Source organism: Emys orbicularis, chromosome 4 (assembly GCF_028017835.1).
Source record: "Emys orbicularis isolate rEmyOrb1 chromosome 4, rEmyOrb1.hap1, whole genome shotgun sequence".
In the NCBI taxonomy this organism is placed as follows: domain Eukaryota; kingdom Metazoa; phylum Chordata; order Testudines; family Emydidae; genus Emys; species Emys orbicularis.
Genome location: NC_088686.1, coordinates 88,271,293 through 88,286,120, shown reverse-complemented (window position 1 = coordinate 88,286,120; position 14,828 = coordinate 88,271,293). Strand labels below are relative to the sequence as shown.

The window sequence follows — 14,828 nt, the reverse complement described above, 5'->3', positions numbered from 1 at the left end:
TTCTCCAAACGGTCCCTGGCTGACAGCAGCAAAACTAGTAACAGCAGCTTCTTTGTGTTATACTGAAATTCTCTCCCAGTGAAGGGGCAAAGGGTCACTGATTGCATAGTCTTTGCTCCATTGCACACCCTTTGCTAATGTTCAGTTCTGAGAATAACTGACTGAATGTGCCACACAGTCTTGTAACTGAAACCTCTTTTTCTTATTACATATATTAAAATACTATTTAATAAACGTAAGGCACCTGTTCATTTGGATCAATGCATGTAATAGGCTGGATGAAAATCATATTAAAATTCTGCAGCAAAAGTATCGTTTTCATTCAACGTCTTGAAAAAACAATGCCTATCGTTACAATCTCATAATCCTTATAAAAGGATTTGCATGGTACAGCACGATTTACAATGTAATGGATTACTATTTCATAATCCTGGGGCAGGAGGAAGAAACCACAAATGTTTAACAAAATTTTACTGCACTGTGAATAGGAATAGGATCCTGAAATAGGAATTGGTGATGCTGTTAGGGAGGGGCAGAAGTGCACAATATCTGATAACATCACACCATTTAGCTGATCTTTGTTTCATCTTGGTTTCCAATCATGTGGATATCCTTGTTCTCTAACAGCTCCACCTTCTTGTCACTTGGGATTACTGCATTATTCACCATAGCTCTTGCTAACGTTGAAGTGGGCACAGAAAGTGCAGTAATAGACATCACATAAGAGAGGCAACCCAGAATTTTTCTAGCACACCATTCCAATGGACGGGACTCTTCTCGGTCACATAAAATCAATCTTTAAAAAAAAAAAAAAAAAAAAAAAGAGAGATTAAGAAGAGGTGATAAATAGTTTCCACTCACACTTCAACAATCAATCACTTACGCAGGTTTAAATATAGTGCAGCGTTCAAAGTTAAGTTCTTCAATTTTAACTTCTGCTTCACCCTTAAAAAAAAAAAAAAAAAATTCATTACATGTTTAAACAAGGATCCCAAAATTACTGCTCATCATTCTAGCATGCTTAAAGTATTGTCAATACAATCCTGACAAAAGAGTCAACCTTGAGAGCAAGAGACTTCTAGGACTGTGTTATACTCCATAGGTTACTACTATGGATCTGCCTTTTTGTCTCTTAACAATTACAAAAAACCCAAACAAACAAACTGTATCCACAAATTTCACATGCAGTTAGTCTATAGCAAAATATATTACTGTTAGCCATTCTTTCTTCCCCCTACCCAACTATTTTCACCCTCCACTGCTACCCTTACTTCTGCGCTACTGCCTTCAGGACTGGGCAGCTGGAGATAGGCAGCTGCTGACTGAGTGCCCAGCTCTGAAGCCAGCAGTGCAGAAGTAAGGGTGACAATACCATACTATACCATCCTTACTTCTGCGCTGCTGCTGGTGGCGGCTCTGCCTTCAGAACAGGCCTTCCGGCCTGCAGCTGCTGCTCTCAGCTGCCCAGCTCTGAAGGCAGCACCGCCACCAGCAGCAGCACAGAAGTAAGGGTAGCAGTATCGCAACCCCCACTTCCCCCCCCCCACACACACACAGTAACCTTGCAACCCCCCACAACTCCTTTTTGGGTCAAGACCCCTACAATTACAACACCATGATATTTCATATTTAAATAGCTGAAATCATGACATTTATTATTTTTTAAATCCTATGATGATGAAATTGACCAAAATGGCCCTACCCATAAGGCATGTTTTCCAATCCTTTATCATTCTTGCGGCTATCCTCTGAATGCTCTCTATTTTATCAACATCCTTCTTGAATTCTTGATACCAGAACTGGACACAGCATTCCAGTAGCAGTCACACCAGTACCAAATACAGAGATAATATAACCTGTCTACTCCAAATCAATATTCCTACGTTTAGACAGCTAAAGATTGCATTAGCACTTTTGGCCACTGCATCACACTGTGAGTGCATGTTCAACTGATTATCCATCATGATCCCAAAATCTTTTCAGAGTCATTGCTTCTCCAGATAGAGTCCCCCATCCTCCAAGTATGGCCTGCAGTCATTGTTCCTATATGTATGACTTTACAATTATGCACATTTCAATGTGCATTGTTTGCTTGCACCTAGTTTACCAAGCAATCCAGGTAGCTCTAAATCAGTGCACTCCCCCAATCTTTGGGTTATCTGCTTGCTTTGTCAGTAATGATTTTCTTTTTATTTTCTTCCAGGTTATTGATAAAAATGTTAAAGAGCATAGGGCTAAGATCCAATCTCTAAGGGACCCCACTACAATTACATTTTAAGACCATTTTGATTTTGTATCATTCTTAATCAAAATATTGTGTGGCACTATGTCAAATGCCATGCAGAACAGGAGTATAATATGTTAACACTATTACCTTTAGCAACCAAATTTGTAATCCTATAAAAAAATCAAGTTTGTTTGATGACTATTTTCATAAAGCTATGTTGATTGGCATTAATTATATTACTCTCCTTTAATTCCTCATCAGTCAAGTCCTGTTTTGGCCATTCCCTTAATCTGCCTGGAAATGATGGCAGGCTACAAGCCTATAGTTACCGAGATCATCCTGCTTACCTTGTTGTGATGGGGAGATGCTCTCTCCTGATTCTCTGATGCCCCAGGAACTGCTCAGACCCACTTTCACCTTGTGTGCCAGCTGTATTTTATTCTAAACCCAAACACTAACTCAGTACAGTGCAATATCACCATTTTAATCTTTACATCTTTCAACACTTCTTTGCTAGGGCCCTAGAAGGAAAATAGATCAGTCAGTCACTCTCTATCTCACTCTTTGTTAGAAGCTCCTTCATTCTAGGCTCAGCTAGCCCTATCCTCCCTCATAACACTTCCTTCCTATCTTTTTATAAGGTTGTTCATCTAAGAGCTAATTAGTTCCTTAACTCCTCAGCCTCACCTTCTGATTAGCTAATTATCCAATCAGCGTTACTGGCAGAACTGAGGCTACAGTGATGAGTGCTGACCCACCTTGTCAGATTTCAGCACTCTGTCACACCTGTTTAAATATTAGTGTAACATTAGCTTTCTTCTAGTCCTCTGGAGCTTCTCTAGTGTTCTAAGACTTACTGAAAATTAACATTAATGTTAAAGAAAGCTCCTCAGCCAGCTTTTTAAAGTTTTTGGATGCAAGTTATCTGGATGTACTGATTTTAAAATACCTGTAGCTAACTTCAGTAGCTGCTGTTTAACATTCTCCTGAGTTATTGTTAGAATGGAAAGTAGTTGATCATCATCATATAATATGAATAAATCATCTGGCTTTTTCTCAAAAAAGAATAAAAGTATCTATTCAGCACTTGTGCCTTTTCTGCATTATTAACAACAATTCTACCATTTCAAGCTAGTAATAGACAAATACCATTGGTAGGATTTCCTTTGTTCCTAGTATACTTTTTAGAAGAGTCCTTCTTTTCCTTAACTCTGCTGGCCAGAGATTTCTCCTTGTGTCCTTTTGTTTCCCTTATCAATTTTCTATAATTCCTAACTTCTAATTTATATTCACTGCTATCAACTTCCTCTCTTTTCTATTTGTTTTTATATAAGTATATATAGACTTGGCAGAATTTGATTATTTTTTTTTAATTTTGATGGGTAATTTCAAGATTTATTTTGAAGCTTTTTTAAATTTTTATTTAAATTTTCACAGTGTGCAAAATTATGGGTTTTAAGCATTTCTTCCCTATTTTTATTTATTTAAATGTTCACAGTTGCAGGAAATTATGGGGGCGTGTTAGGTAATAATTAAAGGACATTGGACACAGATTCAGAAAGGTAAAGCTTTATAACCACTAAAAGAGAAACTGCAAATATTATGTGTCAAGATTTTAGCCTTAAATCAAACTCTAATAAGTTCTCAAGCAGCATTTTTCTTACTTTGCTTATCTGTAATTTTCTATTATTGATGGAAATATTTTTCATCGTTGTGTGTGATGATGTTTATCAACATTTACCAATAAAAATCTAACCTTTCCAAGCCATATATTATAACTTCTTTCACTTCCCCTCTAAGTCAGGCTGGTTTTTTGTTTGTTTGTTATGAGCCAAATCAGCTGAAAGAGAATTTAAACTGGAAAATGTGAATGATAATTGGGAACGGTATAAGAATATTTTACTAGATGCCCAAAAAGCCACAATCCAAAAAGACTACAGTGGTTTAAAAAACACTCTCAACTGATTTGGCTCATAATTGCTTTCAACTTTCTGAAATTGGCCCTTTTAAAACAGTAAGTATATATATTACTTGTTTGGAATCTGTTCTGTTTGCACAAAATAAATGTAATCAAATCGCAATCACATAATTAACCTGTGGAGCTCATTGCTAGTTGAAAAGTAAGAATTTAATAAGATTCAAGAAAGGATTAGACATTTCTATGAAAAATTAGAACATCCACAACTACGTTATACTGGATAAAAGTGTGTACAAAATTTAAACGCCCTCATGATTCAGGGTATAAGCCAACCACTAATAGACATAAGTTAGAAAGAATTTCTCCACTGGGCAAGTTACTCCATAATTGTCTATTAAGGGATTTCTTTCATCTTCCTCTGAAGCATCTAGTACTGGCTAGTGCTGGAGATGAGATACTGTATTAGATGGATTACTTGTTAGATCAGGTATGGCAGTTCCTATGTTCTTATGCCTGAGTGCCTCTGTGGGAAAGCTTGGGGAGGTACCTATCAACAGTTTTCAGTCTCTGAAGATCTCCGTTACATAGCATTTTTCATTCAGAGATCTCCAAGTACCTCACAAAGATGAGCAACTATAACTATGCCCATTTTACAGACTGCAGAACAGAGAGGTTAACTGATGTGCCAAAGTAATACAGGTAATCAATGGCAGAGCTGGGACTAACACCCAGATCTCCTGACTCCCACTCCTGTACCATAGAGGTATGAACCATGGTTGTTATAAAAAAGACCAAACAAAATTATCTCCCTTTTTGTTAACACTTGTGAGAAGGGAGAGTAAGATTTCTATAACTTTTGGAAGAAGAATGTGGTGGATTGGAATTAATATGTCCATCATTCATATTTTACATAGGATCAATTTAATGAGTAGAAAAAATTATAAAAATTTGATGAGCCCTGTCTCTGTAACCTCAGATGTAAGGCAGACAATAACCTGTTTTCAAGATTAGCACATTCATTCAGGGTCAGAAAACATCTTCTCCTGATAACAATCATCAGTCATTATTTGTATACACCTTTAGGCACTAACTTTTAAAAGCAACATGGAAAAAACAAAGCGAGTGATTTTGGAAAAAAAAATTCAATGGACATGAGACAGATAGTAATACCCAGTGTGCAGAAATACTTGGTACACCACTTTGAGCGGGTGCATTTGACCAGGACATGGGTGGTCAGGCCCAATGGTCAGAGCAGGAGTCAATAGGCAGGAATTGGAGCCAAGGGTCAGAGCTGAAGTCAGGCAAGACTGGGAACAAACAGAAGCTACCACAGCCGTGGGCAGATGCTTGGAGCAGCCGCTGAATTGAGGCTAGGCTTAAGAGCCGGTCAGCTGATCCTTACAGCTGATCAGGCGGCAAAGCCAGTCAGGCCACCTACTGCAGCTACACTTGTTAGGTAGCCCAGAAACTGGCTCTGCTCTGGTTCTTGACAGTGTGATGTGATGATAAGCACAAAAACCTCAAAGAAACTGAAAATTACAACAGGGCTGTGAGGGTGGAGAGACTATCTGAAGGAGAGAGGGTTCTTGCTCACAGGTTGCTCAGGAAGAAAGGCAGAGGGAATGGGGATATTAACACTAGAGGATGCATTTTTCATAAATGTAAGATGTTGCTCATTGTAATTATGCCTACCTCGTTAAACTCTTACTGAGTATAATCTGTAGACCATTTCTATCACTTTAATAAGATTTTCTATCTTGCTTTTGATTAAAACTTAAGTCTTTAGGCTTTGTCTGCACTGGGGATTTGCCCCAGTTACAGCCCTTGGTGACCAGCACTGGGTCAAACCTAGTTGCGCCAGTGGAACTTACCTCGGTTTCAAGCAGGGGTTAGCACCACTGGTGCAAATAGCAACATTGCCTGCCTACACAAGAGGTTTGACCCAGTGCAGTTACACCAATGGCTGTAACTGGGACAAATCCCCAGTGTAGACAGGGCTGTAGATTGTTTAGAGGTCAAAATCACTGAGACACGCAGGTACACTTTGAAGGGAAGACAGATTTCTGACTTCTTCTGAGAGAACTATATCTATCCTGGAGCAATTGAATGAGGCAACCCCTAAGAAATACCACCCATATACTGGCTGCAGTGACTACACTTAGGAATAGCTGGATGACCTCAGGTGACTTGCACCATTACACTACCACACAATTGAGTTCCAACTTAGTTCAAACTGAAGTAGCTGTAAGTGGTAGCATTAAAAACATATCTAGTGGTAACTCACCTGTAGGAATTAGTTCCAAAGTGAATAGTTTTAACCTCTTCAAAGCAAAGTCAGCTCAAACCACTAGCAAACATGCTAGAGAACAATCCAGCATTGGTGAGGGGGATGAATAAGTAACCTAATTAGGGTGACCAGACAGCAACTGTGAAAAATCGGGACAGAGGGTGGGGGGGTAATAGGAGCCCATATTAAAAAAAGCCCCAAATATTGGGACTGTCCCTATAAAATCGGGACATCTGGTCACCCTAAACCTAATAGGACTGTACGATGTATGATTCTGGAAAATATATTTTGATTCAAGGATCTGTTCTGGGGATATATGGTTATTAAGACTCAGGAAAACAAGAGGCATGAAGAATCTCTCTCTCCTCTCTGAAATCCTGGCCCTTTTGAAGTCAGCGGAAGTTCTCCCATTGATGTCAATAAGACGAGTATTTAATCTTCTGTGTTTATCTTAGGCCTTGTCTTCACACACACAAAAACTTGAGTTAGCTAACTGGAATTAATTAACTCAAGGTAAAATCCGAGTGCCAACAAGGCAGTTTATAGTTTTTACATGAGTTAGCAGGTTGAACCTCAGATAAAACAGATAGGGCCAGATTTTCAAGGGAGCTCAGCACCCACTGCTGGGCCCTGACTTTCTTTTTGAAAAGCTGACCATAAATGTTGGAATGGGAGCTGGTGGGCACTAAGCACTTTGGAAAGCGTGGACCTTATTTAGGTGCATAAATGAGAACTGAGGTGTTTTAAAAATCTGATCCAAATTGTGGGTGTTGAGCACTTGAAAACGTGGTCCCACTGGGCCAATTCCGTCCTCTGTTACACTGGTGTAATTCCTCTGGAAGGCAGTGGGAATTTTATTCACATAAGAGGACAGAACTGAATCCTAAGAAGCTCTAGACAGCAACAATGTAGCTGAATTGTAAAGAATCATAGAAATTAGAAATGAAAAAGAACTTGGGCCAAATGTTCAAAGATATTTAGGCACCTAACCAGGTTCAGCACCGAGGGTGGATTACAAAGTTTTTTAGGCACCTAACTGACATTGATTTCAATGGAAGTTAGGTGCACAAATACCTTTGTGAATTCCATCCCTAGTGGGATTTTCAGAAGCACCTATCCGCAACTTAAGACATCTAAATACCTTGAAAATCTGCCCCTTTATATCTAGTCCATCCATCTGCCAGTGCAGAATTATCTCTGATAGTATATTTTCTAGTGTTTTTTTTTCAATCAAGTTTTAAATTTCTCAATCACTGGAGCTGTCTAAGAATCTTCTCCAATTTTTCTTTGCTTAGTTTTACTCCTGGTTAACGTTTCGTCCCCCCACCCCCCGCTTTGGATAACTGCTTAAACAATTCACTGGGAAATTTTGACTTTACACACTTAAACCATACAGAAATTTATCCAGATTATTATTATTATAAGATTTAGACCAACCTTGATTTTTAAAATTAAAAAAATGCTGTGCTTATCAGCTCCACTGCTAGATACCAAGAGGAAGTGTTTACAACCACCAGCTTTTGCCAACTCTGCTGACATGCAAACATAATCTCGATCAACGCGAACAAGTCCATCCTAGGATAAAAAGTTATTTGGATTAAAGCCAGGTCAGAAGAATCCACAGAAGAGGGAAAGTGTGTGGGGTCGGGTGGGGGAAAGCAAAACTATGTGGGACCAAATTCAGTGACTCTCAGTTTTCTTCAAAATCTCTTTCATTTTTGAAACAAAGACTGAAGGGAAATTCCATGGCACTTCATTTTAGAAAATCATTTCATACTTAACTAAGCTAAGGATGGATAAATGGTTTCTAACCATTAGAATGAGATTCTGGAACATCCTCCCAACAGATGGTGGTGGGGGGGAGGCAAACAACCTAAGTAGTTTTAAGATTGCTCTTAACACATTTATTATCAAAGGGTTGCCCGCGATAGCAGGGGTCTGAATTTGATGACTCAGGCGCTCCCTTCCAGTCCTATTTAAATCAGTGATTCAAAGGTTGGTTGTTTTATCGCTGCAGTTGAGCAGAATCTTTGTAAAGCACACTTTTGTAGACACCAGATTCCTTCATTAACGGCCCAATCTTGAAAGATCCTGAGTGCATCCTGAGAAATATGGAGTGCCCTAAATTCCTACTGAAGTAACACCATAGGATCTACTCCTGCAAGCACAGGTTGGTTCTATCTGTCCCCAATGTAGAATTTAAAAGCACATAGAAAACAAAAAGTAGCCAAATATTCAAGTTATTTAACCCACGGTTAAGTAAATTCCTAAAATTTATTTTTGTTCAATCAGAAGATTTTAAAAGCAGATAAACAAGGCATCTATAAGTCATTCGCCATCTAGGAGAAAAGAGAAACTTCTTCAGAAGGTTACATAGTAGCATTAGGATAGTTCTTAGATTTCTGGGTATGCTTTCAGAGTTATGTGTCTTGTTTTGTAAATGTGACAAAACCTCAGCCCTTCAGACTAAATGGAGATTTTTGCCTTACAAAACTAATAAAAAATAGAAGCTTCCCTCAATAAAAAACTGCAAATGCTTCTGATAAATATTAATTCTAACTTTTTTTTTTAAGTGCTTGTTTGGAGTATTTTGAGTTGTAGCCGTCTGCGTTAAATCTCTCATTCTTTGTATCAGCTTCTAAAAAAAAAATTAGCCAATCAAAAGTCCCTAGACCGACGCTGTCTCTCTCAGTTAATCCAAGGCCAGTAAAGGGATAATTTGATTAAACTGAGACCCTAATTTATTTAGCTTTAGTTCTGGATCAACCTCTCCTTAATAGAGTGCTGTCGTCTCCAATTGTTTGATGAAAATTAAAGTGACATAAATACCATGGGACTTTTTCAATCTGATTAGTCAGCTAACTTGCATCAATACTACCCCAGCCATCAGACGCTGGCGTCCTTCCTTTCACTAGCCTTACTAACAACTGACAAGTTCTCCTTGAAGAACTGGCACCCACGCTGCCACTCAGATCCCCACACTTAACCCATCATCTCTCCTCAATGGGTCCTGTTTGACAAGGTGCCCACACGTTTTTTCCACTGCTGTTCCCTGGACAAAGCTAAATATTGTTTTATTAGCAATCAATAGCCTGTTAATCCCAAATGATTTCAGAAATCCACTGAGCTCTCAAACTGATTATAAACATTCGTTTTTCTAAGCTGCTAAATTCAGATGAGTTTTCTCTTTTCCTCCCTCCACCTCCAGCATGTGGCATTTTAGTTGAGAGCAAAACCTCAACAGCCAAAAATGCCTGTTGTCTTTAATGTTGCATTTAACTGGCTATCAATTCTCAAAGACTTAAGATACACTTTAAATATGATCAAATCTTTGGCACAAAAAGCTCCATAGATTTAGGATCTCCATGAAGATTTCTACTGGATCCTCTACTTTCTAATCTTCCGTTTAAAACCAAATGCTAATAATAAAGTTTCTACATCTTTCTTTTGCCTCCCCTGCTCCATACAATAACATAGTGCATTCTTATTGAGTCTGCAGCCAGGCAGAATGAAACAGCCACAGCAAAAAAAATAAACTTCTAGTTACAGTATATTAATGGCAACACAGTTAACTAACTGCTGAATGATGTATTCCATGTTCAACAATTGGAAAGCCTGGTACATTCTGATGGCCCATTTGTTTGTATATTGGGTCATGAACATTTCTTCTTTGAAGTCAGAAGAGGATGAGCCAGGGTGGCATTATGAACATGCTATCTATTGACTAATTCAGCCTCGCCTACCCATAAAATCTACTTGCTTCACCTTACCACAATGATGTTGATGACTAAGGGCATGTCTTCACTAGCAATGTTAAAGTGCTGCTCTCCCAGTGCTATAAAAAACCCACCTCCACGAGGGGAATAGCTACCAGCACTGGGAACATGGCTGTCAGCACAGGTGCACTGTCTACACTGGCACTTTACAGCGCTGAAACTTGCTCCCCCGTCGACTCCCCCTGAGCGCTGCGTCAGCAGTCAACCTACCGCAGTGAAGACATCGCGGTAAGTAGATTTAAGTACGTCAACTTCAGCTATGTTATTCACGTAGCTGAAGTTGCATAACTTAGATCGACCCCCTCCACCCCCCAGTGTAGTGTAGGGCTTAGTGTAGAACATATTCTCTAAGGCCTGATCTACACTGGGGGAAGAGGGGGGATTGATCTAAGTTACACAACTTCAGCTACGTGAATAATGTAGCTGAAGTCGACATACTTAGACCTACTCACCGCGGTGTCTTCACTGCGGTGAGTCGACTGCTGCCGCTCCCCCGTCGACTCCGCTTGCACGTCTCATGGCGGCGGAGTACAGGAGTTGACTGGAGAGTGCTCGGGGGTTGATTTATCATGTCTAGACTGACGCGATAAATCGACCCCCACTGGATCCGGCGGGTAGTGTAAACATACCCTAAGTCATCAGTTTTGGCAGAGGCTGTGCATATTGTGGATAATTCTGCATCACGAGTTACAAATGAAATATTACAGAGGTAAAGTTTCAGAGAGATGAATTTGTCATGCTGAAATTTCAGCTCTGCATTTAGGCTCAGTTAACTTGACAGTATCCTCTTGAAGTGTAATGTTTAAAAGGTCCCCAAAGTAGATTCTTTAGTATCTCTTTTAAAGGAATCTTTTCCACATTCTATATTTCGTTTATACATTTAATTCCAGCCCTGCCCCTGGCAGAAATTTCGGTACAAAAAAATCTACTTTACAAGACAAATATCACTCACAAGAGTGAAACAAAACATGGGCCCAGGTGGTAAAGCTTTGACCTAGAATCAGAACTAAATCCAAATTTTCCTAAATGTGGGGGGTTGGGGGAGGGTTGTTAGCCGTTCTACTGTTTCCGCGCTGATTGAAAGAAGAGAATGAAACAAGGGGATTTGTACAATACTTCTGCAAAGTGAAAACTAAGCAATGTTGGGGTTTTTTTGCTTACTGCTCCTCCTTTTGCTTTTGTGGTACCAAGACAACAGAATCCAACATCATGACCTTGAAATGCTGCAGAATATTCATCCAGTTTTTCGAAGTCTACCACCTGTTGATTCTAAAACATAAGGATACAAAATAACATGAAAACATTAACATATAAAGCAGTGTTAAAACTGATACCAAATATGCCAGTTATATGACGTACCACATTTTGATATGCCACTTCTTCAAAAGTCAGTTTTCTACGTCCTATGATGGTGACATTAGAAAACAATTGCTGTTTCAAAATTTCTTTTAACAACTCTTTGCCAGTTGCTCCTGACGCACCAAGGATAAAACAAGATTTATTTTGTTTCTTGAAGTTTTCACGAAGGTTTTGTATGTTCTCAAGCTCAGCCATTCTGTATATGGAAAAAAAAATCATACAGTTCTTTAAAAGAGTCACAATGGATATTTTTTAAACATTCTTTAGTCTAGAGGTATAGAAGCAGACACTGATTGTTTTCTGTTATATCAAATTTACTGTGTTTTTGTTTAATAGTAGAAAAGAAAATGTTTTAAGGACTTTTAATTGAACCATGTCTTCAGTCTTTCAGGACTGTTCGCAAACTGTGACAATTTGAATAAATGATTTTTTTAAAACGAAGAGTGAAATGTTATGTCTCATTGACATACACTAGGAAACCTGTCACTGTAACAGGGAGCTGGAAAATAACTTATTTAACATTAATCCAAAATAAGGAAGTATCCTTGAAAGTGACTGAGAACTTGGCATGTTTCATATCTCCCTAGTAAATCCCATCCCCATTGCCTATTATTCAGTATCCACCATAGGGTGGGGGTGTATGGTTTATTTCTGGAACTCTGCTGGGAAAGGTAATAGGTTTGACATAAAAGAGCTAATTATCCCTAATCACAAATAGCATCTCTCTCTCTAATAAATAACCTGAATACCCTCTGAGTGTAGAGCACCAAAGCCTTCGTGGAGGGGCAGGGGTATGTGCTGCTGGTATCCTGGCTGGCAGCATGAGGAGGCTCTTGGAACTGTATATAATACTTCAGGGGCTGGTGATCTCTGGTTACAAAGAACAAACAATGCTGATACCTATTTCTTATATATTGCCTTTTATTGATAGATATCAAAGAGCTTTACAAAGGAGGTCAATATCATCACCCCCCTTTTACAGATTGGAAAGCAAAACAGGGGACTGTATCCTGGAATGCAGTGACAATGAAAAGGAATTAGGGGTCATGGTAGACAATGAGTTGAACATGAGTTCCAAGTGTGATGCTGTAGCTAAAAGGGCTAACCCAATCCTTTGATGTAAAAACGGGGAGGTGGTATGGGCCCTGTATTACAGCATTAATTAGACTGCCGCTTTGTGGGGAGTTGCTGACTCAGTTGATCTCTCTCATATTGCAAGTAAGTTGATGGTGATTTTGTAGACTTGTGGTCTATCTGTTCAATGCCTCAGACCTTCAGCCTGGTCATGGTTTCAAGTCCGCCCCTTTTAGGATACATATAAGAAGTCCAAGAACAGGGAGGTCTTCAGGATCAAATGAGGGATTCAGGGCTTCCCACTTAGGTTGGGGTCTCATGGTCCAGATTCCTGTATCTTCAGGAATTTCCATCAACTAGGTTTCCCGCTGAGGGATAGGCTTTTATAGTTGTCCCTCTTCAGGGAGTGGTAGGAGAGCCCAGGCCCACCCTCTCGACTGAGCTCGGCTGCAGAGCCCAGTGGTAGGTAGCTAAGTCCTGCACCCTCAGGTACTATGTGGCTGCCTCCCTGGATCACTTCCTACAAGCCCCCTTTCTTCCCACAGGGTAAAGTAAAGAACTGAACATAAAGATAAAGTCTCTGACCTTCAGAGAGTCACAGGCACCTTCTTTGTAGGCTTGGTCACACCAATACAGCCAGGCCTCAGGCAGCAAGAACTCCTGCAGGGCTCCTTCCCAGGAGTTTAGCATGTAGATCAACTCACCTCCACTGTCGGTCTTCCACTGACCCTACTCTGCTCCCCTTTTTAAGTTCCTCCTCAAGCCAGTGCAGGCTTTGCAGGTGTGGTCGGGCAAAGTCAACTGGGTTCTGAGCAGCTCCTTAACCCCCTCTTGTCTAGTGTGGGGTCTGTATACCCTATCACAAGGAACTACTAGATTGTCTAGTCTGGCCTCTTGTATATCACTGAGCGCCAACACCACCCAACAGCTACACATGAAACCCAACGAAATAAAGTATTAGAGCCCACAGGAGACTAGACTGTTATATGGCACAGGCAGAAAACACGAGGGTTTGAGATGCACCAGTGCTTGAGGCCCCTGCAATGGCAGGGAAATGATTAAGTGAAAAATATCCAGATAATCCTGGCAAGTGCCCCACATTCATATGCTTCAGAGGAAGGTGAACCACCCTGACCCACAAAGTCACTGCCAATCTTACCTGGGAGAAATTCCTCCCTGACCCCACATATGACAATCAGTTAGACCCTGAGACTGTGAGCAATAACCAGCCAGTCAAGCAGCTGAGAGATAGAATGCTCAGTGCTATCTCAAAGCCCTGGCCCACCCCACCCAATTTCCCCATCTCCAGCTGTGGAAGGGGATTAAAAAAAACTCTCCCAGAATACCATGGGGGAGAATCCCTTCCTGACCTCTGCCAGTGGCCTGCTGAAACCCTGAAGCATAAGCTTTAGGAACACAAGACATAAACCTGAAGTGATCCCCAAGGCTGTTGAGCCCTGCCTCCTACCATCACAAGCAACCCTGCCATACAACTGCACTAATAAATTTCTCTTATTAACCATAGGAACAATTTACCTAGGGATGTGGTGACTTCTCCATCATTTGAAGTCTTTAGATCAAGACTGCACATCTTTCTAAAAGACATGCTATAGCTCAAACAGAAGTTATAGGTTTGATGCAGAAATTACTGGGTGAGGTGAGGTTGTTATGCTGAAGGTCAGACTGGATGATCATAATGCTCCCTTCTGGCCTTCTTTAAGGCCATTTACACTGCTCTACAGCCAAAATGCTTCTGAAATAAATGTAGTCAAACTTTACTAATTCTGGGTCACTGAGAACGAAAATGATGCTTACAATTGTTGATTGGCTCTAGTTTTCAAGATATGCTATTGGGTCAGTATATACGACCCTTGACTTGGGAATGGCCGAGGATAAGTGAGTTATAAAGGAAAGGGATCTCAATTTAAACCAGAAATGACTAAAATACATCTTTGACTGGATCTATGAATAAATCTATGACTGGGTTTGGACAGTACTTGCTTTTTAGGCAAAACAATGAATGATGCAATCTGAAGCTGGTACTGCATCATACATGATAGGAATTGCATCATGTTATTCCTAGAAGTCATGGATGATGCAATCATAACGAAGCTTACATCACTCTGCTGAACAAATTGCCCTATATCAGCTCTAGAAATCATACAGTGTCGTGCTCTCTTATTTGTC

At 40.0% G+C, this 14,828-nt stretch overlaps 1 protein-coding gene across 1 annotated transcript; it reads right to left on the bottom strand.

Moving 5' to 3' along the window:
- Positions 1-567: 567 nt before the first annotated feature.
- HTATIP2 (HIV-1 Tat interactive protein 2) lies at positions 568-11,762 on the bottom strand. Its single transcript, XM_065404103.1, has 5 exons — positions 11,568-11,762; positions 11,370-11,477; positions 7,870-8,007; positions 884-945; positions 568-796 (listed from the first exon to the last, which is right to left on the bottom strand). Exons 1-5 carry the CDS (start codon positions 11,760-11,762, stop codon positions 568-570), a joined length of 732 nt encoding a protein of 243 aa, XP_065260175.1.
- Between the last annotated feature and the right edge of the window lie 3,066 nt (positions 11,763-14,828).